Source organism: Megascapheus bottae, chromosome 7, assembly GCF_031878675.1.
Source record: "Megascapheus bottae isolate mThoBot1 chromosome 7, mThoBot2.hap1, whole genome shotgun sequence".
Lineage (NCBI taxonomy): Eukaryota > Metazoa > Chordata > Mammalia > Rodentia > Geomyidae > Megascapheus > Megascapheus bottae.
Genome location: NC_143515.1, coordinates 34,108,001 through 34,131,778, shown reverse-complemented (window position 1 = coordinate 34,131,778; position 23,778 = coordinate 34,108,001). Strand labels below are relative to the sequence as shown.

General features: G+C 41.3%; 1 protein-coding gene across 1 annotated transcript in view; it reads right to left on the bottom strand.

Annotated features, from left to right (window-relative positions):
* Nucleotides 1–17,642: 17,642 nt before the first annotated feature.
* The window catches only part of LOC150060593 (uncharacterized), a 36,002-nt gene continuing 29,866 nt past the window's right edge, over nucleotides 17,643–23,778 (bottom strand). Inside the window, exons 4-5 of the mRNA XM_090337572.1 lie at nucleotides 19,490–19,604; nucleotides 17,643–17,717 (exon numbers count right to left, since the gene is read on the bottom strand). Coding sequence (XP_090193698.1) covers nucleotides 17,643–17,717; nucleotides 19,490–19,604 — 190 coding nt within the window. The remainder of the gene's footprint in view (nucleotides 17,718–19,489; nucleotides 19,605–23,778) is intronic.

Sequence of the window (23,778 nt, the reverse complement as noted above, 5' to 3'; positions counted from 1 at the left end):
AAGAAAGTGACTCAGACTTCCAAGAGAGCTGAAATGAATCAGGGAGGCAGGACTGGGTATGGGGCCCCCACCCCGGGGCCTGGGCCTCTCCCAGCAGGAAAAGCATGAGCCTTTTTCCCAATGCTCAGTAGGGGAGAAGGCAATTCTGGCCAGCCAATGGGACACACTAGTAATCACCCTCACATTCACTCCCACATTCCAGGCCTGTTGGGGCACCTTCCCCCATGCTATCTTGCTGTGTGAAGTCTCTGAAGCCACAGTCAAGGAGGCCTGAGTTCCAGCTCTGCAGCCTGTCCTCAGTGAGCACCAAGTTACCCATGGCCCTCAGTTTCCTTCTCCATTTTCTAAGGGAGTGAGGGACTCCTCTGCCCTTGGTCTATGGGGAGACAGTGGGCACCAGAGAATCTGGAAACAGCAGGCTTGAAGCCCAGGCCCCATTATTCCCAAGCTGTATGGCCCCACCTCTCTGTACTCTGAAGTCCCTGCTCTGCTAGCCAGCAGAGCCCACAGTCAAGCCCTCCATGGAGACTTCTCTCCATACTCCAGACTCATCTGTCCAGCTGGTCCCAATGTTCAAACCAAACACTTGATCTTTGATGTCTGACCATCCTGCAGATAACCACAACCTTTTCCATCTTGGATTTCATTGAAAGGCAATTCCATCCTTCTCATCTGTTTAGGCCATAAATGTGGAGACACCTTTTATTCCCACCCTATATGCAATCCCACCGCAAATCATCTGGCACTAACTTCACAATAGATCCAGAATCCCCTGCCACCCACCCCTTCTCCCTCACTGAATGTGGTCTCCCAGACCACATTGGGAGCTACTCATGGGTCTCAGCCACACCTCTAGCTCCTATCAGCATTTCTGCTGCAGCCAGTGCATTCATCACACATATAAAGTCAGACCACATCCTTCCATGCCCAGAATCTACCTAGGCATAAAAGTCAAACTCTGGTGACTCATTTTTTCTCCTGATCTTATGCTACAACTACTTTGGCTTTGGAAGTCCTTACAGAGTATTATATACTTTGATCTCCTTTACCTTTCAGTAATCATTCCTTCAAGACTTTCTCTTGTTCCCTCGTTTCCCTCTTGTCTTTAGACATGCCAAGCCTCTATCCCAGGCCTTTTACATGCCTACCTCCCTGGCAGCCATGTGAGCTATCCTACTGAAGTTGTAATACTCTCCAATCTACTTTATTCTCCCTTATTTTTACCCATGCTATTTAGTACTGTCTAACTCATTCAACTGTTTGCTTGTCTGCTCTGTTTATAGCCTTTCTTCTCCCTCTGGAATACCATCTTTCAGTGTTTTTTTTTAGGGTTCTTTGTTGTGTTCACTCTACATGGATCCGTGACACCAAACCTGTAGTATATACCCAGTAAAAACTTGTGAAACGAACAAATGAATGACTAAATGAGTGAGAGTCTGTAAATGACAGTAATTAAAGGGAATTCCGGTTGTCTTCCATTTCCTAGCTGTGTGATGTCATATCTTCCTGCCTCAGCCTCTTTATTTGTGAAATTAAGCCAATAATGGGAACTGACTCATAAGGCTGTTGTGTGGGTTGAGATGCAGTCCATAAATGCTGGTTGTGACCGTGACACCATATATAAGCGTCACTAGGAAGCAGGTAGGTCAAGACCCACTAAACACGTTTCCGGTCAGGTCCCAACCTTGGGAAGCCCCAGTCCCCTCTTACTCAGAGCATAGGGAAGAAACCATCATATGCAGAATAGGTTCCTACTTCCAGAACCAGTTCTGACGATGCTGAGAAGGTCACATGGAGATATAATGGAGAAGCTAGAGATCTTAGATCAGAAGTAGGATTCAAAGTCCTTTACAAAATACATAGGGATGAAAAGTATGGATCAAGAGATAGAGCACTTGCAGGACCAGGAGTTTAGCCTAGTGGTAGAGTGCTTGCCTAGCATGCACGAAGACCCAGGTTCAATTCCTCAGTACCACATACATAGAAAAAGCTGGAAGTGGCTCTGTGGCTCAATGGTAGAGCTTCTATCCTTGAAAAAGCCCAAGGTCAGTGCTCAGGCCCTGAGTTCAAGGCACAGGACTGGCAAAGAAAGAAAGAAAGAAAGAAAGAAAGAAAGAGAGAGAGAGAGAGAGAGAGAGAGAAGAGAGAGAGAGAGAGAGAGAGAGAGAGAGAGAGAGAGAGAGAGAGAGAGAAAGAAGAAAGCACTTGCCTATTAAGTGTGAAAGCCCTGACATCAATTCCTGGTACTGTCGTTAAAAAAATTAATTAATTAATGAATTAATGAATGAATTTTGCCCAGTGCTAGTGGTTTATGTCTGAAATCCTACCTACTCGAGAGGCTGAGATCTGAGCCTGACAATTTGAAATTGGGCTTGGGCAGAAAAGTTCATGAGAACTGTTATCTCAAATTAATCAGCAAAAAGTCAGAAATGGCACTATAACTCAAGTGGCAGAGATCCAGCCTTGAGCAAAAAATACCACCCTGAGTTCAAGCCCCCAGTAATGGCACAAAAAATTAAAATAAAAATCAAATACAATATGTAAATTCCTCTTCTAAGAGTCAAGAGTAGATAGCCTTTCCAACCTGGAGTCTGAGTGAACCCTCCCAGTTCTTCCCAGCAGTAAGAACAGCACTGATCAGAGAAACCATTGACATTCACCCTTTGCTCAGGCAAGTCTGAGCCCCAAAGAGGGCCAATATCAGGTTCTCAATGTCCCCGAGACGTAACAGGGTCCCCCCAGTGCCAGAGAGAGGTGAATCTGGAATCAGCAGTCAGAGCTTGCATCCCAAGTCCAGACCTATTTCCCTTCACAGTGAGCCATAGTATGGGCCAAAGGTGACCTGACCCTTTCTCCCAACCAGAGACTGCAGCTGGAACTTGTCTGTTGTTCTTCAGCCCTGGAAGGCTGGCATGCCCTCAAACCAAGCAGAAAGCTGCTTAGGTCAGAGAGAGCCACTGGCCCCTAGTATTAGACTTGATTTTGAGGCTGCCTACTTACAAAGATGACACAAAGCACCTAACAGCAACAAGCATGGATGTGTAGCTACTGCTGAAAGAATAAGTACAAACTCAAGAGGAGAAAGACTCAAATATGCCAAACACAGGGACTGACCCCAGTCATTGAACACAAGGTTAGAGAAATACCTGAGCGCTCATTGCTGATGCAGAAAGGGATTGTCCGGAGGCACCAGAACAACTTCTCGTTGTCCCCGGCACCTGGCATCTAGATCTTTATGAAGGTTCAAGGCTGATTGGGAGCAACAGTGTCCCCTCTCCTCACCAGTCCATACTTGGCTTTGGTCAAGTAACCCCATGAAGAGGCACATCCTTATTCTCATCATCTGTCCCCAGAGGCCTGCCTGGGGAACACTGGCTTGCACTTGCTCTTCTCTCTGCTTCCAAGTAAAGGTGTGTGGGCAGGACCCCAGCCCACCCATGAGAAATGCCCTAGATCACCATCTTGCCTAATGTCAGGCCTCACCAAGAAGAAAGCCACAAGTGACCAACTAGAGTGATTCAAAATGACTTAATTGATTTAATTCACTGAAAAGAAAGAAAAAAAAAAGGAAAACAGGGCCTGCCCTTCTGAAGGCAGTTGGAATGCCTGTTTGGGTCACCAGTGCTCCAGTGAGGTCTCCAGCACCGTGAACTCATCCCATCCACCCACACCCAGGCCTCTGAGGCGAGGGACATGCTGCCCTGGAACTTCATTGTCTCAAAAGAGCCAGCAGCCAAGGATCACAGCAAGGCCATCCACTGTGGAGGATCTGTCCTGGCTTTGTGATTTAGCTGCAGAAAGCCAGGCGCTGGCAGATGCCAACCCAGAAGGCTTCCTCAACAAGGGTGGGCCAGGTCAGGCAATCCAGGAAGGATGGGTGGGTATAGGGAGTTGAGGCCAGGAAGAAAGACTTTCTTGCTGTGAAGGGTAGAGAGGAATCCTATGGATAGCTAGAGCACAGACTAGAGGCCCTGCAAAACACAGAAGCAAAAATGTCCCCCTTCCACTGAGAAATTCCTGGCTCCTCCAGGGTGAAGGCTCAGCCTCACTGAGTTGTCTCCTCTGGGGGAAACCCTGATAGGGAAGGCGTGGTTTCTCCCTTGCCCATTGATGTCTACTGAGTACTGGCAAGTACCACTTTGTTTGGTACTTCCTATAGTGTGTCCTATCTAATCCACCCAGCTCTATGAGTTATGTTACTGGTCCTATTTTGCAGGTGAGGAAACTAAACTCAGAGAGGTTAAGAGACTGTTCCAAAGGCACACTGCTAGTAAACAATAGAGACGAGATTTGAATCCATACTTGCTTAGCTCCAGTACCCATGCTGTTATTATCCACTCCTCAGAAACTACATTCTGGTAATTTGAGAAACAGCCCCTATTCCTAGAATCCCTCAAGTCCAAATAAAAAGAGATATGTCTGTCCTTAAGAAATGTGGCCAACTGAAGACCTCAGTCACTCAGACCCCTGCATTAATGACAAAGGTTGAGTGGCCTCTAACATTTGAGAGCTTCAAAAAAAAAGGATGCATCCACAGAAGTCATCAAGAAGTGGACAAAAGGCAGGCACTGGCGGCTTTACCTGCAATCCTAACGACTCAAGAGGCTGAAATCTAAGGATCCCAATTCAAAGCCAGCCCAGGCAGAAAATCTGAGGGACACTTACCTCCAGCAAATCAACAAAAAGCCAAAAAATTGAGGTGTGGCTCATGTGGTAGAATACCAGCCTTGAGAAAACTGCTAAGGAGGAACAATACCTGACTCTGAGTTCAAGCTCCAATACCAATACCAACACATGTACACATACACACACGCAAGGGCTTGCATTAATCAAGATGTAGTCATAACTTCTTTGTTGAATGGCAACTCCTTTGTACAGCAACTTAAAGATAGTAATAATAGTAACAATAAGAAATATTTTAAAAGAAGTGGGCCAAAGAAATAAATATAATAAAGTGATCTAGCATTTCTTCTAAGATTGAGGTCCTCTCCTGTCTCTAGGCAGACCGCTCCTGGCAAGGGAGAACAGACAGTTACCCTCTTCTTTCAGGGACCTGGACTGCCAGGCAGGTGGAGGCAGAAAAAAGCAGGACATGTGCAGAGAGAGATGCTAATCTGAAACTCCTTTGAGTACCTTCCACATCTTTGAGTTGGGTTCAGCTAAGACTGGGGCCAGGACCAGTCAGATCATGGCTAAATCAGAGGTCAGCCGAAGGTCAGTGGCATGAATGGATCAGAGGGTGGCCTGAGATCTCAGCTAAAGGTTGGACTGATGACTCATAGTGTACCTGAGGCTGGGGCTAGAAATCAGCCTTGAAGCAACGGGCTGCGCTTAGGAGCAGCTGGGAGGCCCCATGCGCTAAGTCTGAATGAAGAGGCCCCAGTGAGTCACTGGAATGACCCTTGGAGTGACCCCTGGAGCCCTGGTGCCTATGGGTCACCTGCTAGGGATCAGGTGCAAGGTGGGGCTGGGAAGGCCCTAGGGATAGGCAGGGGCCTGCTCCCTGCTCTACAGACTCCGCGCCCCTCATTCTTCCCAGCTGAGGTCATTCTATGGGCCCAGCCACCGCGGGCCTGGGAGGGGAGGCAGAGGATCCAAGGCGGCTCCCCCAGAGTACTTGTGAGTCACGAGCCTTAGGAGTGTGGCTACTGGGCCCAGTAGAGGATTGGCGTACCCCAGCACGCTGCTGTCAGCTCCATAACCTTGTGTGTCAACAGTGAAGATTCAGGTAAATGATGGAGACAAATGGAGCCTTACATTAAGTAGGTTCTGTGCACTGTTTCTTTTAGTCCAATAACTGATAGTGTGTGAGATGAGGACAGTGAGGTACTGCACTATTAAATACGGAGTTCTGGCACTTAAATCTAGGCAGTTTTAAGCCTAAGTAGCTAGCCCCCTTGCGCTCTCTCCCTCTCTCTCTCTCTCTCTCTCTCTCTCTCTCTCTCTCTCTCTCTCTCTCTCTCTCTCTCTCTCTCCTCTCTCTCTCTCTCTCTCTCTCTCTCTCTCTCTCTCTCTCTCTCTCTCTCCCTCTCTCTTTCTTTCTGTGTGTGTGTGTGTGTGTGTGTGTGTGTGTGTGTGTGTGCTGGTATTGGGGCCTGAACTCAGGGCTTGGGCACTATCCCTTACCTTACTTTCTCAAGGCTGGTACTCTACCACTTGAGCCACTCTTCTGGTTTTTTCCTGGTTAAGCGTCTCCCAGACTTTCCTGCCTGGTCTGGCATGACACCTCAATCCTTTTCTCTCAGCCTCTAGAGTAGCTAGGATAACAGGCATTAACCACCAACCCCTGGCTTTGTTCTTTGTGATGGAAGACCAAAACTAACCTACTAGTCCCAGCCCACTCAAGGAGACTGAGACAGTATCCAGGGTATCCTGCACCACTGCTCACCCCCACTTCCTCCTGAAGGATGTCTGAACCAAGGCTGAGTCTGTAGATAAGAGTTCCAAATGGCAGAAGTCAGTCACTAGAGCTGGGTGGCCTCTAGGCAGCATTAATATAATTTATGCTTTTTTCAGTCCCTAAAATCCCACCATCTCCATTGCTTCAATTCTGTTGAGTCCAGGCCTTTGAGTGGATAGTTGGCCTGATTGGATGTGCTGGCCTCCTGGAAGGTAGAAGTGAGAAATGCCACACTTGGAGAAAGAGTGGGGTAGCCGTGGCTGCTGCACTTCACTTTGGTGTGAGAACAGTGGAGCCAACATTCAGACATGGGATCCCAGGGGAGTACAAACACTCGAAGGACACAGGGACCTTGCCTTGGATCAGAAATTTACCCATTCTAGGTGCTTTCTCTGCTATGCACCGTAATCAGTGTCATGGACTGAGGTAGCCAGAACTGAACCCAACTTTTTCCCCAATGAGCAAGTTGAGCCCAGAGGATAACTGGGGCAGATTCATTGTCATCTTCCTAGGGGATGTGACTCAGCTTCTTCTCAATTGCTCTTTTTGTCCTGATGATCATCATTCTATATACTCTGCCCTCTGCCCCTGGCCTAACTTTATCAACGAAGGCTTGAGCTCTTGATCTAGGCTTTCTTGGTTAATATTCTAAGACATCTTCTTTACCATCTGAAATGAAATCCATGGCTAATGTACAGTCAAAAAATAAATCACCTTATGAAGGGGAAGATGGGGTAGATATAGAAGTGGTTTCTACTGAGGTGTGCTGTGGGTGGTTCTCAGTCAAGTCTCAAAGACAAAACCACTGCAGTATATTCCCTCCATTTACATGGCAAGTCTCAGGCAAGGACATTTCTATAAAGTAGAGTTAAAGCTTGGGCTTGGATGATAAAAAGCAGGTTTTTCACTTCCATAATTGACAGGTAAGATCTTAGAGGTCATGGAAGGGACAAACCATCCCATACTTTTCATGCTATCACACGCCATTCCCCTCGCTACCTCCAAATACCAGGGCACCCCCCCCTTCATCATGGCCACTGAAATGTGCCAACAATACTTCCCAATGACCCAGCGGTATGAGCTGGGAACAGAATCGTCCATGTGTGTCATTCAGGGGTCAGTGGGCCTGGAGGCAGGGAGGGGGAAGTTTAGGAACTATTTTCTCATACTTGAGAGGAGAGGGAACCTCCCTCTGGCAAGACTGGCATTCTAACTTCTTCCAGTTTTAGGAGGGCACTATCTCAGACCAAGGAACACTAGAAGGTCCCAGCTAGATCTTTCAGCCTGAGGATCAACCTGGACCAGGGAACTCTACAGTGTGAGCGAGCATATGATGAGAAGATAAACCCATCGCATTGGGGCTGCTCTGAGCTAGATCCTCAGTTACTGGTTGCCAAGGGTGCCCATGCAGATGATTCTTCCAGACAGCTACTCCAAAAATCAGAGCCCAGGTCTCCAAATTTCTCTGGGTCCTTGGTTCACCCAATCTGGAAAAACAGAAGTACCAGGCAGGTCACTGCTGGGGAGAGCTTCCTAAAAGGGGGTTTCTGGGAATGTCTGAGGGAAGGAGGGAGTCGACTGACTTGAAGGGGCAGATCTCCTCAGGTAAGGAAGGGAGCTCAGGTCCAGGAGCTCCCCAGGCTGTCCACTCCCCAGCCTTCTCCTCTGAGTCAAGAGATGGGATTAACAGTTGAATTCCTCACTGCTGTCATTCTTTATGCTGCTAAGTGCTTTACAGGCACCAATTAGCTGCCAAATGCCCCACCCCAGGTGCCTGCCATGCAGCAGCACAGCCAGGGCTACTAAGTGTGACAGGGACAGGACCATGCCTCACCTGCCCCAGGCTTGGATGGGGAAGTCCCCACTCAGCCCCCCAGGGTGGGAAGGAAGAGGCTGGGAAGGCGTGTATGGATATGGCCAAAGCAACCACCCAGCTACACACCCTGAGTAGATGCTAAGCTTTATCCTAGTACGTGAGGGCACAGGAGGAGCCATGAAAGGATTCAAACACAGCCACCTCCAGTCCTCCTCTCCCTAACCCCCTCGACATCTAGGCCCAATAATCCTCATTCCCATCATGGTAGCCTTCAATTTTTGTCTTCAGTGGAGACAGAATCTGCACAGCTACCTTTTATAAAGATGGACACCATGAACACTAACTTTAAGTCCTCCACTGCTTGGACATCGGAGAATAAAACAAGAAGTACAACACAGCCTGCAATTTCTTCTTGATGTATTGCTCCGGAAGCTACCATAGCTTCCTCCCACCCAGCCCAAATCTATTATCTGGGGTCTGGTAGCTCCTTGACCTTTTCCCCTTTGCTTGCACATACCAACACCAAGGTCCTGGCGAGCTAATTTCACAGGACTCTTGATATTGACACACTGTGTCTCCAGCCTGCATTGGTGACTCCCACTCCTTAAAGGACCTCACTTCACCTACAAATTCGCCCTGAATAGCTGCTCCTCTCACAAGCTCCATAAAGATCTGCACACACGCCCTCACTCAGGATTATGCCATCCCCACCGAAATTGGTAGAAGAGACTAGAGTGGCTATTCAATCCATCTCCAGTGATTACCTTAAATGATAATTTTCCTCTGCATTGTTACTCACCTTTCCAGCACTGTGTTCTTGCCGCCCACCTCCACCCTATTGTAAACTAGAGGACAGAGACCTGTCTTACTCACACATTCCCAGCATCTAGTATGGTGCTGGCATCTGCCTGGTTGGACTTCAAAGAACTTTGTGTGTTTTTTTGAATTGTCTTAGCTCCAAGATATGACTCACTGGTGAAATGTCCTATACAGAGGAAATAGGACTGGGGGAAGTTGAGGGAAGAGTCCTCTCAAATTATTATCAAATATTATTTCAGTAGATATTTGTTGTATGTCTTTTCTGCAAAAGATTTGCTCTTCTCATCTGAAATAATGGAATGAAAGAAGCAAGCAAGAGATGCAAACAGTAATAGATAAACAACAAGATACATGAACGTGGAGACACTCGTGGTGGTATGTGTGTAACTCAGGAAGCAGAGGCAAGCAGATCGAAAGTTCTAGAACAGCCTGAACTATATAGTGAAACTTACCTCGAAAAAAAAAGGACATGGAATGGATACAAGACAGACAAGGATGAAGAAAGAGATGTGACAATATCACAGGATAGAAATAGGGTCACACAAAAACAGAGCCAAAGAAAGAGAAAAAAGACTGGAAAGGGTAGGCAAAGACAGTTAGAGAACCGAGATGAACAACCAGACATGGAGAGACAGAGACTGATAGAGAAAAACAGAGAGACCAACACAAAGGGCCTCTGGCAGGAGAACCCTCCCTCTCCACTTGCTTCCCAGTCAGGCTGGGCTCTGCATCCTCAGAGCAACTTCTGAAACTCTTGCATGTTGGGGCATGAAGGCTAGAATAAAGGCAGCCCAGTTGGAAGGCAGCCAAGGATCAGTTGCCAGGGAGGTGTGCACTTAGGAAGGTGGCAAGGATAAGGACACATTGCCTATTTTATAGCCACCACCATCACCACCCTCCCCTTCTGAGCTGAGGCACAACTTTCCAAACCTGGTTGGCTGAGCCTGGCTGTATGACCCATCTGTCTCCAGGGCTTGACTCAGGTGCCTGCTGGGGACCAGGAAAGGGAGTGGCCCTGCTGAGACCATGGTGGCTGCAGGGGATCAGGAACCAAAGGAAAGCTGGATTAAAGTTTCAATAACCTGCCTTGAAAGTACCAAGGCATTGTGTGGGCCAGGATTCCTGGGTGCTGAGTAAGGTGGCTATCCCTGCATGGATGAGGGCAGAAAGCACTGGCCACTCATTAGCATGGAGTAGGAAGAGGTGAGAGTGCCCAGTCACCCCTTGCCAGAAAGCACCAATACCCCCTCTCACTGTGCAGGCCCTTTCTCATAGCCCAGGTGAAGCATACATCACCTAGGGCTCAGATCCCAAGCTAATAAGAATGGAGTGAGAACATTCAGGAGGTAGAGGCAGGATGATTGTAAATTCAAGGTTAGCCTGAGCTACAGAGGTAGATCCTACTTCAAAGAAAATGGAGGAGGGAAAGGAGGAGAGGGAAGAGAAAATGAGAAAAGGAGGGAGGGAGAGAAGGAAGGAAGGAAAGAAGGAAGGAAGGAAGGAAGGAAGGGAAGGGAAGAGAAGAGAAGGAGAAGGAAGTAGAGGCAAATTCAAATTCAGACTTAAGAGAGGTCTAGGAAAAAAATCCCATTTGTGTGATGAGGAGACATGGAGACAGGAAGTTGAGGAAGAAAGGACCAAGGAAACAAGGGCTAAGCAAGATAGAGAGATAACTAGCTAACCAAACTTTGTTATTCATTTGAGCATTTAAGCAGCACTTATTGACACAGAAATAAAATGGAATTCAATCCAACAACAGCCTGTGCTAGCAAATCTGAATTTTTAATAAACTGAACCCTAAGCCTGGGCCAAGACAAAACTTTAACCCTAGGCACAGACCCATCACTAAACTTATCAGCCTCATCGCTGATCCCAACTACTCCAGCTACCCTCAGTCTAACCATGGCCACTGGCCACCTAAAAACTGTCTCTATTCCAAAAGACAAGTGAAAAGAGCATGCAGATATTCTGAAGAGCTCTACCAGCAACATGAAGCCTGCAGAAGAAAGGCTTGGTGAGATGGGATTTGGCTGCAAGACCATGTAAGGCCTTTGCTTTTCTCTAACACAGCTTACTGTTAGTCTTCCATACTTGGGTTGCCTATCCTATCTCCAGCCTGCTGGGCAAGTTTGATCACTCTTCTCTTACATAATACAACAAAAGGGCTGCTTGCCCTTTTCAGACACCAAAACTAAAAACCCAGTAACCTTTTTTGCTTTATATATTTGGCCAATATCAGTGCTGTTGTCACAACACAAAACTAAAACAGCCTGTCCCAGCTTCTAATCCCTCTGAGCCAAATTTTACAAGCCAAGTTCAATCTTCATTGTCTCTCCTTAGCTAATCTCAGTTACAAAATGTCCTACCTTTTCCCAGAATTCCTCTGTCAACTCCAGTTAATATCTTCTCCCTCCTTAGCCATTAACCATGAACATTCATTCTATTCTCTCCTTAAATTAATATTTTGTAGCCAGTGGTTCACATCTATAATTCTAGCTCTTCAGGATGCTGACAACTGAGGATTGGTATTCAAAGCCAAACCAGGCAGGAAAGTCTATGAGACTCCAATTAGCCACCAAAAAGGGCAGAAGTGGAGCTGTGGTTCAAGTGGTAGAGTGCTAGCCTTGAGCAAAAGAAAAAAGCTCAGGGATAGCAGAAAACATCTAGACCCTGAATTGAAGCCCTAGAAATGGCACATGCGCGCATACACACACACACACACACACACACACACACACACACACACACACGCACACACACACAGAAGCTTATTTTGTATATGTCTGCCACTACTAGGGCTTGAACTCAGCGTACTTGTGTGCTTTTGCTTTTCACTCAAGGCCAGTATTCTTCCACTTGAGCCACAGCTCTACTCCTGGCTTTTTGCTAGCTAACTCTCTCTCCAATTCATCTGCCAAGGATGGCTTTGAACCATGGATCTCATTTGGCTGAATACCTAGAATTACAAGTGTGAACTAATATCACACCCAACATCTTAGACTGTTATTATGTTTATTTATAAAATGATTATGCTGTAAGACGCATACAGATAGTAATTTTACAATAAAAAACAACACTGTAAGTGAACATCTTTGCAATATATCTTTATGCAATTCTATACTTTTCAAACTTTCAAAAAGCTAACTGTTTTTTTTTGTAAACTAGCAGTTCCTGTCTCTTTGCTTCCTGACACAGTTGCCATTTCCTTAGCAATTTTTCTGATGTTTAGCTGCATTCATCTAAATGATTTGCTTGTGTTCTGCTTTCTAGACTGATCAAATTTAAGTATCACCTCTCAGCTTTCTACTGTGGAAGATGGAAAGAGGGGTGGCTACTACACTTCTACAAACCAGCCTTTCCCTCTCCCTATTCTTCTTCTACAGTTGAATTACATTTCCCAGTCTGAGCTGGTTAGTATGCTAGGATTACATTTCCTTTTCTGTACAATTTTAATTTCTTCCTGAAGTCAATAGCAGACTCCTGTTTTATTTACCTAGCCTTGTCAATTCACAAATGCTCTGACAGAACCATGAAACTTCTCTAAATAAGACCAGCATCTCAAGTCATCTTGCTTTCCTTTTTCTTGAGAATTTCCTTATGGTAGTATGTCAGTAGCTGCAGAGCTAAGGCTCCCATCTGGTCTGGTGTTTTGGCAACACCCACCAAACCACAGCCTTTCCTTCCTTCCTTCCTTGAGCATCTTGTAAATTCACCTGTCTTCTATTTTGCATCACTTCTTAGTTCCTCTGTTTTCAGATTCTTATTTTATTCTTCCATTTTGTTGAAAAACAACTTCCCAATCATAGAATAGAAGAAAGAATAGAAGATATAATGGGGAGGGGATTAGATGTTTGAAGATACTTTTGTTTATTCTACTCTTCTAAGATTAGACCACTAAAATAGAATCAGATCATAGAAAAATTACCTTAAGCATGATTTCTATTTTGTACCCTATGCCTAAAACATAAAGGGGAAAAAAAAGTTTTAGATCATGCAGTTCTATAACTCAGCTTAGGTATTCCCAACATGGCTTTCCCTTAGAATTACCTGTGCTTTAAAAATGTTTTTACTCTCTAATATGATTTCATTGGGTTGAAAGGAAGGAAGGAGTAGAGTCTCCATGTGTATGTGGCACAGAAACTTCTCATCATGTAGAATATGCTTTTTGAAATGGTGCATATGGTTATGAATATACATACAATGTAAAGTTATATTACATGTGATCAAGTAGAGAGTACATATAATATTGTTATATGCATAACATAACCATTTTAGCTCAGAGGCTATTGTATATTCATCACTGCCGTCAGTCTGCAGCAATATTTCATTTTCATCTTCCAAATTTGATACTCTAACCCATTTGCATGTCACTCATACTATAATCCCAGTTACTCAGAAGGCTGAAATCAGAGAGTCCAACCTAGGCAGACAAATTGGAGAGGTTCTTATATCCAATTATGCAGCATAAAACCAGAAGTGAAGGTGTGGCTGAAATGATAAGGCCTGGGGTGAAAATGCTAAGCAAGAGAGTGAGGCTCTGAGTTCATCCAATCTTATTAAACACTGTCCATTTCTTATCCGCAGGTCCTAGCCACTACTGTCGTTTCTGTCTCCCTATATTTGACTCCTGTAGACATTTAGCATATAAGTGGAATTAGGAAGCATTGGTCCTTTTATAGCTGAAATATTACATTGAACAAAATGTCTTCCGGGCTCACTTGTACATGTAGTAGCACATATCACAATTTCTTTTCAAGGCAAAACAATATTGTAGTGATATATACTATATATATATATATATATGTAGTACTTTGTCCATTTACTTGACCCTTGAATTGTTCACCTATACTCAGAAGAGCTGAGACCTGGCAGGCCATCATTTAAAGCCAGCTCAGGCAGAGAAATCTGTGAAACTGTAAAAAAATAACCAATAAAAAGCTAGACTGAATGTGTGGTTCAAGATATAAAGCAATGATTATGAACAAAATGCCAAGTAAGAACTCAGAGCCCTGAAACTTTTTTGCCAGTACTAGCAACAACAACTAAAAATTTAATAACACTGAGCATCATTTTATGTGCTTATTCGTCATGTATATATCTTCTTTGTAGAAAGTGTCCGTTTCAATCCAGTACTTGTTTCTAAATAAAATTGTCTGATTTTTGTTGAATTCTGTGGATATATATATGTACATATATATATAGTTGAATCCTGTTACTATGCGTTTATATTCTGCAGAATAATCTCCCACCAAGATATGCTTAGACTTTATTTTCTCTTGTCCCTTAATTTTTCTTTTTGTTCCATTGATGGTCTCCTTTGATGTATAACTGGTTTTTGTTTTAATGAAATCCAGTTTATTCTTTATTTTATTCCCTCCATTTGGGGTATTGTTCAAAAATGCACTGGCAAATTAAATGTCATAGAGCTAAGGAATTTATAGTTTTACTTAGAAGTAAAGTTAGAAATATTGTTAAAAAAACTTGATACCTTCTTTTTCGAGATGATTTAATTGCTTCCTTGAGATTCCACATACAATTTGTGATGAAAAGGTTTTGCACAAATGCCATTAGGATTTTGAAGATCACATTAACTCTATAGATTGCACTGACATCTTTCAGTCTAGGTAGAGATATTTTTAATTCTCCATCACTGACTAAGGGAAAAAAATAAAAAGTAAAAGGAATATACATTTTTTCTTAATCCAATGGCTTTAATTATGGCTGTGTGTCAGCATTAGTTGACAGCTTTTGTTTTGTCTTGTATTAACACAAACTACTCACTGCTTCCCTCAGCTATACTGAGTCATAATTCTTAGGGATTTTAAAATAAAACAAAATCTATCTCTAGGTTTAAAAAAAATCCAAAAGCAAACAGAAACAATCTGGGGATGAGAAAACCAGAAAAGAAAAATAGAAGAGTTGAAACATAAACAAAAATGACTTTTAGAAAAATGCCCTGGAGTCAAACACCAATATAATCACTAGGACAGAAAAGCAAATAAATCAACAATCAAACTTGATGTTTTTAATGGAGGGAGGGGAAAAAAGAAGCAGAGAAAAAAACATAAAGCATAGGGTAAATTACATCAATAATCATGCCAGCAAGAAATAGGCTGAACTAATTTGTTAAGCAATAAATAGGCTCAGATTACAGTAGACCTTTAAGAGTTTTATCTATGTACTGTTGTAAAATGTCAGACATAAAGCAGGAAGACAGCAAGACAAGAAGCAAAAAGAAGACAAAAAATACTATAGGTAAGTACAAAAGAAATATTGCCAGAGAGCTATACCAACAACAAAAAACCTGTAAGATAAGGAACATTAAAAGTGAAAGGTCCTTTTGTAATGAAGAGTTTAAGGTATTGGGAAGATATTCTAATTGAAAACTTGTTTAGATCTATTAGAATTGGTGAACACCTCAGGAGAAGGGCACAAACACCCACCACTGAGAGCAATTTGAACACATTTCAATCATGGCTGAAGGAAAATAAAAACAATAAAGATAGCCCAGTGTGGTGGCTCACACCTGTAATCCTAGCTGCTCAGGAAGCTGAGATCTGAGGATCACAATTTAAAGCCAGCCTGGGCACTAAAGACATTGAGATTCTTATCTCTAAATAATCACTACAAAATGGGAAGTGGTGCTGTGCCTCAAGAGGTATGGCAGTAGCCTTGAGCTGAAGAGCTCAGGAACAGCCCAGGCCCAGAGTTCAAGCCCCATAACACACACACACACACACACACACACACACACACACACACACACACACACACACACACACAAAATAAAGATGCACAGCATTTGAGAAAAACAATGAGGAAGCTTGATTTAATGGATATTTCTAGAAAACTCAGCACTCATAACCAATAAATGCACATACTTCATAGATTTACAAAAACTGACCACACACCTAAACATCAAGTAAGCCTATTGCAACTCAAAATTGCTATAATTTCAAATGACAGTCTCTGATTTATCATGCTACTTATTAGAATTCAATAGCAAATATGATTGTTATAGAAATATATTTATAATTAATATCTCAAAAAGGAAACCATAATAAAAAATAAGCTTAATGGTCAATGAAATTTGTATACAAATGGCTTTAAGCTTTCACCTTATGAAACTGAAAAGTAGAAAGTTATCCCAATATGAAAAAAGAGAAGAAAATAATAATAACAGAAAACAGTCTTTAAAGGGGCAATAGGAGAAATGATAAAAAAAAAAAGGAAAGAAAAACCAATAACACCAAAAATTAGTTTTTCAGAATACTTGAGGTGACTACCAAAAGCCAGGACATCTAAACACAGTAACTATGGTAAATTTCAGATTAAGGTCTCTCATGTTATTCATGTTAGACCAAAAATCCTTTAAATTTTTGAGCAAATTGAATCCAGCAATCTACCTCTAAGAACTTAGAACTACAGGGCATAATCAAATAGGGTTCATCTGAGGAATGTAAGGTTGGCTTAAAACTCTGAAATCAATAAGTGGAATTTGATAGGCTGAGTGTGTAAATATGTGTGGAAGGCTGAAAAACCATATTCCACTTCAAGATGCTCAAGTCCTAATTCCTGGAACCTATACATTTCCATGTGTTTGGAAAAGGATCTTCGCAGATGACATTAAATGAAGAGTTCTGAGGTGAAAGGATTGTCCTAGACAACAAAGAAGGATCCCAACTGCCATCACAAAGTCTTTTGCATGGAGGGCACCAGGAGATGTCACAGCAGAGGCTGGGGCATGTATGGAATGACCGCAGATCAGGGAGTGTCAATAGCTATCTGCACAGCATGGAGACCTCCAGTCACCTGCCAGCACACTGGAGAGGCAACCAGGAGGAAGCACAGATTTGGAGAAAGAGCCTACTCTTCAACATCTTTCAAACGGTGCTTCCTGTGTTATCCTCAAACATTCCACCCCTCATCTGTTTCCAGAGGTCCACACTCTTGGGAATCTTTTGAAGATTCTAGGAACCATCCAGATGAGTTCCCAGATTTCACAGCTTTGCCAAGCAGATTGCATCTCATCTCTTGACTTTCCAGTTTGCACGCTTTATGTTGTTTCTTTTTCATCCCCTATTCTCTCCAGTGTTTTAGGTAGCATGCTTTTTATTTCATTTGATTTACAAACAAGATCTTGTTATAGAGGGCAGACTGCCCTTGAGCTCATGATCTTCCCAAATGGGATTACAGATATGTCCTGAGTCCAGTGGCTTCAGGCTTTTTTAAACAATTCCTTCACTGTAGTGTTAGTACGAATTGGGGAGTAGGGGAAGCAAAATTAGATGCATGTGTTCAATTTGACATTTTCTGCTCACGCATCTGCTTTTCAACTTCCAAAGCTGTGTTGACAAGTCTATTCCGTTGTCAACTCCTTGTTAGTTTATACTTCTCTTTTAACTCCATGTCAGTCTAGTGGGTTTTAGAAGGAACAGAGCAAAAGACATGTATTCAATATATCATGTTTAACTCAAAGCTCTTCAATTATTTCCTTAGTATCAATTTCCTTCCCAGAAGTAGAATTAGTGTATCAAAGAGCTTGCACAACTTTTAGACTTTCAATAGAGACAGTCAAGTAGTTCTCAGGAAGACTGTATTAATGAGTTATTCAAGTGTCAGGTTCTCTGTATCCTCACCAACAAGCACTGTGCAGAATTCTTCATGTAAATATTGGTGAGTCTAGTAAGAGGGAAAAGATATTTCATCTTACATTTATTTTTACTGCTCAGTTGTCTGTGGTCTTTATACATTTACTGTACTTTTCTGTCACAAAGTCCTTCTGTAATTTCCAATTTTCATAATTAATCTACTCATTTCCTTACTGTTTTTCAAGAGCACTTTATAGAGAAGATACTAATTTCTATTTTTCTTTGCTTTTGGCAAGTACTTGAGTTTGAACTTAGGACCTCATATTTCCTTAGCTGGTGCTCTACCACTTGAGACACACCTCCAGTTTTGAATTTTGCTAGTTAGTTAAAGATGGAGTCTTCTGTCCTTTTCTGCCCGGGCTGCTTCAAATAATAATTCTCCAGATCTCAGCCTCCAGAGTTACTAGAATTACAGGTATGAATACCAACACTGAGCTCAAATATCCATCTTTAGTATTTTTATCTCTTACTTTTTTTCCCTCAGGCTGGGAACGGTGGCTCACTCCTGTAATCCTAGCTACTCAGGAGGTTGAGATCTGACGATCCAGGTTCAAAGCCAGCTCTGGCATTAAATGACCTGAGACTCTTATCTCTAATTAACCTCTAGAAAACTGAAAGTGGGGCTTGGCTCAAGGGTAGAGTGGTAGCCTTGAGCTGAAGAGCTCCGGGACAATGCCCAGGCCCAGGGGGTAGGGCAGTACCCTTGAACTGAAGAGCTCAAAGACAGCACCCAGGCTGAGTTCAAGCCCCATGACCCACAAAATATAATAATAATTCTCTCAGTATAATGTTTTTGTACTTTTTATATGATCAAATTTATCAGTAGCCCTAATTTATTGCTTTGACTTTGATGTCTAGTTAAAAGGATTCCCCATCCAATACTGGATGTAAAAATAACATCTAATATTCTTTTAACATATTAATGACATGATTTTTTCATTTAAATATGTAATCAATCTGAAATTTATTTTTGTAAGTTGTAACCATAGAGAATCAACCATGATTTTTAAAGGAGCCAATTATGCAAATGTCACTTACATAGGAATCTTATCTTTACCCTTACACACAATCCTTATAAAAGAGTTGTCATAATTTGGACCTTCTATTCACTGGTTTTATGCTTTTGTATGCTGATGTTGGTGCTATGCTCTCTTGATAATTATAGTTTTAAAACCAATTTTATTATCTGGGAGAGCAAGTATCTTGTCTTTTTCAAAAATTTATTAACTGTTTTTCATATTAAATCTTTGCATCAATCTCTTTCTTGTACAGATTAAAAGCTCATAGCATTGGGGCAGCAATTATATTCAGTTAATGGATTTATTGAAAGAGATTACATAGTCTTCCCTTAGAGAAATTAATTGTGATATTCATTTTTATCATTATTTCTACTAGACCGAATTGTAAAAAGTGGTTATATTTAACCATTTTCTTAACCCACCTGGAGCTATACTCTCATATGCTTTACCATATTAGTACTCAAGACATTGTTTTTTAGGTTTGTTCTATTCTTCAGTGTAACTCGGGTGGGGAGAAATTGACTAATCATAACCATTGGCCTATGACTCATCCTCATAGGTCTATGCATGATCTGTATTTATGTATTCATTTATTTAGTTAGGGAGATCTTGTGGTAGCTTGCCTCTGAGACATTTACCATTAACCCTCCCTTATTTCTATTGCATCTCTTTCAACCTTTGGGAAATACTATTTTTCCCCTGTCTTCATTTTTGGGGTCTTGTAGCTTCACCCAGGCCTGTCTATCAGCCATAGTCTTAAATACTTGGTAAGAGGCCTACCTACCGGAAGGCTGCCATGTTGTAGGGAAGCTAAAAGCAGAGGAACAATTGTTATAGCCTCCAGATGTTGGACTCTTCCAGCTGCGACTCTCGACATTGTGGAACAAAGAGGAGCATCTCTATAACCAGACAATTTTGAAATGAAATAACAGGAATTATTTAAGCCATTAAGCTTGGGTAGCTTGTCACAAATAATTGAAATAGTTTCAGTTAATATTAATAATTACTTGACCATTCATGAAGCCATTACCCAAAACAAAAGTCTGAACTTTTACAGCAACCTGCATCTAAACATACTTTTTCTAGATAGGTAGACATTATTTTCTAGTTGCATTAACTCCTTTGCTGATCTGATCTGTCATGACCTATTTGTACTAAAATCCTCATAAGTCAAGGATTGAAACTGGGCTTCCTGTTCTCTTAGTTTAGTTTTTCCAAATGCTGGAGTTTGAATTCAGGACCTTATGCTTACTGTCTAGTGCTCTAAGATTTGAACCATGCCTGTAGTCTGATGTTTTGAGTCCTGGAGACTGTTTTCTACCTAAGCTGGCTTCAAACTGTGAACTTCCAGACTGGAAACTCTTGAATAGGGTAGGATTAAAGGTGTGAGCCACAAGTTCCTAGTCTAGTCTGTTAGTTAATTACTCCCCAAGATCATACTACTCTAATTGTTTCAGCTGCAAAATGCATGACATGTGTTGTTTTAAATGTCCTTCTTTTTACCCTTCTTTTACAGAACCACTCAGTATTCTCAACCCTTTAAAGCATAACTTTTTAATGATTATTCCTGAGAAGAAAAGAAAGTGAGCATGGTAACACATGCTTGTGATCCCAGTACCTGGAAAGTAATGACACAAAGATCACAAATTTTAGACTAACCAAGCCTACATCAAGCAGAGTTTGTGGTTAGTCTGGGTTACAAAAGAAGACCTTAACTTTAAAAAGTCTATTATAATTTTGTTTCGAATTCCATGAGATCTATGAATTAATTTGGGAAGAACTGGTAGCATCACTGTTATTTTCTTATTCTTCCAAAATGATTCTCAGTCAAGTGCTAATGGCTCATTTCTAGAAGATAAAAGAAGTAAGGAACTAGAGCTTTGGCAAGGGCTATGGTCATACCAGAACTTTAAGTTTAGATTCTAATTTTGGACATGAACTAAATTTTGTCTTCTGGCCTCCAGAACTCTGAGTGATTAAATTATTCTGTGTTGAACCACCAAGTATATAAGGGTTTGTTGTAGCAGCCTCAGAAAATTAATCCAGAGGCTATTGCTAATAATGGTGCCATAAAGCTTTTATACAAGATTATGTGGGGTCATAGTATTCAATTGTCTTAGTAGAAAAGATGCTGTTCAAACTTATAAAACATTGACTTTTCCTACATAGCTAGAAAATTTGCATGCCTTTGATCAATGTGTGAGGTTGTAGTTTTACTCATTCTTTCCAATATTTATTATGATTATTCATCCGTTGTTTTATTTATTCTAGTATGTATACAGTAATAGCTTATTGTCATTTTAGTTTTTATATTACTGGCAACTAATGATATTGAGTAGCTTTGAGCATGTTTTTCTGTCTTTGCATGTAATTTCATGTCAAATAGGAAGATAATTCATTTTGATAAACTCCAATTTGGTTTTTTTTCCTTTTGTGCTGTATTTTTTTTTTTGCCAATCTTGGGCTTGAGCTCAGGGTCTGAGCACTGTCCTTGGACTTTCTCAAGGTTAGAGCCCTACCACTTGAGCCTCAACACCACTTCCGGCTTTTTTCTATGTTTGTGGTACCAAGGAATCGAACCCAGGTCTTCATGCATACTAGGCAAGCACTCTACCACTAGGCCAAACTCCCAGCCCTTGTGCTGTATATTTTTTGTATTCTAAGAAACCTAAGGAAGCCAGATGGAACTAGACATTGTCGTGATAAGTGAGATAAGCCAAGCTCAAAAAGTTTAATATTTTATTTCTTTGGTCTTTTGCAGAATCTAGACCTAAAATGATAATAATGATAATGGTGGTGATGATTAGCCATGATATTGAAAGAGGGTTTCTGGGGGGCACCAATATCAGGTGTGAAAAGGAGAGGGTGCTGGGTTGGGAGGGAGTGAAGAGGACCAAAGATATTTATATGTATATGGAGATAGGTTAATGAAACCTACCAAATACTGTTTGAAAAGGAGAGGAGTAATGAGATATATAAGAGGGGGTGAACTTGTTAAGAGTATAGTGCATAGATATATGGAATTGTCGTAATGAAACCCCACTGTACAAATAAGCTATATTAATTTTAAAAGAAAAGAAAAAAATTTGCTGAACCCCATGTTACAAGGGTTTTATTTTCTCTTGTACAAGGTTTATAATTTTAGCTCCTGCATTTACATCTATGAACCAAAATCATAGTAACTCGTTGTGGTATGAATTAAGGATAAAAGTTCACTTTTTATACACATCTAGGACTCTCCAAGCAGAGGATTACAATAGTGCAAAATCTAGATACATAAAGTCATTAGGATGAGACTAAATGAAAGGACTTCCAGGATATGGAAACAAGAGCTTTATCTTGTATGATTGTTGTTTTTAATATACTGTGTTATTTCTCTTCTCCTTTGTTGCCCTTTGGTCAATCTCATATTGTTACTGTATCTGATTTTGTTACCTGGTATATTGTACTTACCTTTATTTATTTGAACTAGGAAAGGGAAGGGGGGAAACAAGATGATTGGGAGGGGTGAGAGGAGAGAAACGGAGACAAAAGCATGAGAAGAGGCATCAATGTGTGAGAAATAACGCACCTACTATCTGGCTAATGTAACTGTAACACCTCTATACATTACCTCAAAAATAAAAAGTAAAATTTTAAAAGTTCACTTTTTAACAGATGGATATCCAGTTTGTTTACATTTGATAAGTTGAAAAAAAGAATCTCCATTGAATCACTTTGAAACTTTTCTGGGAGGTCCACTGGCCACAAAAGTTCCATTAATTCCTACACCAATCTCACACTGTTCTGATTGTTATACTTTTGTAGTCTTGAAACTAAATAGTTTAGGTCCTTTAACTTTATTCTGTTTTACAGAATTATTTTGGGCTATTGAAGGACTTCGGCATTTCCATATAAATTCTGAAAGCAACTTGTCAGTTTTTACCCATGTTCCTTCCCCTAATTCATGAACATAGTATATCTTTGTATTTATTTTAATTGTATTTAATTTCTTTCAGAAATATTTCGTAATTTTCAGTGTACATGACTTGGGCATAAGTTCTTGCTTTTATCTTTGTTTATTAAAGTTATAATGCTCTTGAAACTGGTATTTTACATTGTAGTTTCCAATTATTGCTCTCTTTTACTGCTGAAATTGCTCTTTCTAGGATTTTTATGTTTCTTTTTATTTATAATACTTTGTGAGAACTTTTCTGTTTTATGAACACTGCTAAAGGCTTTCTTATTTTATTAGCCATTACACAAATAAATACTTTGATTTATTTAATAAGTCTATTGAGTCTTCATTTCCTTATTGTTAAGTTTTGCTTTTGTCCTTACTGATTTTTCCCCTTTACTTTCATTAAATTTATTTTGCTCTCCTCTACATTTTTTATTTAACCATTGAAGATGGTTTCCTTTTATTCTCTTATTTAATTATTGTGATGGCTTTGTACTGTAACCACTTAACTAAGCTGAAAGAACTACATTACATAGAATTTCCTTCCCTATATAGTTGTAAGTTAGACTTTACCCCAAGGGAAATTGGCATGGGGTTTGGAAGACAAGAGTGGAGGACTTGTCATTTGTTTAAACCAGAGGTCAGTGCAGGGAGAGGTACTACTACAGTTCACAAACTGTCCAGGACCTCTGGCTGACCTTGTTGTGGGCAGCAGCCAGGCTCTTCATTTCCATTGTGTCTCTTGCTTCTCAGAATTCTGTTCCTGTTATCTGTGCATCTTATGCCAACTCACCAGAAGTCTGAGCAATAGACAATTGGAGTTTCCAATTGTCCTCACAAACTTCAGCTTGTTCCAAACGAGCTCTCCTTTCCTGACATAACTGAATCGGAGGCTTTTCACTGAATAAGTAAAAGGTTTAGTCTATGTTTTTATCACATTCATTTTTGCCTTGATTGGTTATCTAAAGAGTTCATTATTTTATTGCATTTCTAGCTACATGACTAACAATAATTTATACATAAAATCTATATTTTATGATTTTATCTTTTGTCACTATTTATGTCAAGTTTTTTCTATAATTGAAAACGTCTAGGCAGACTGAGCATGGTGGCTCAAGCCTGTAATCCTAGGT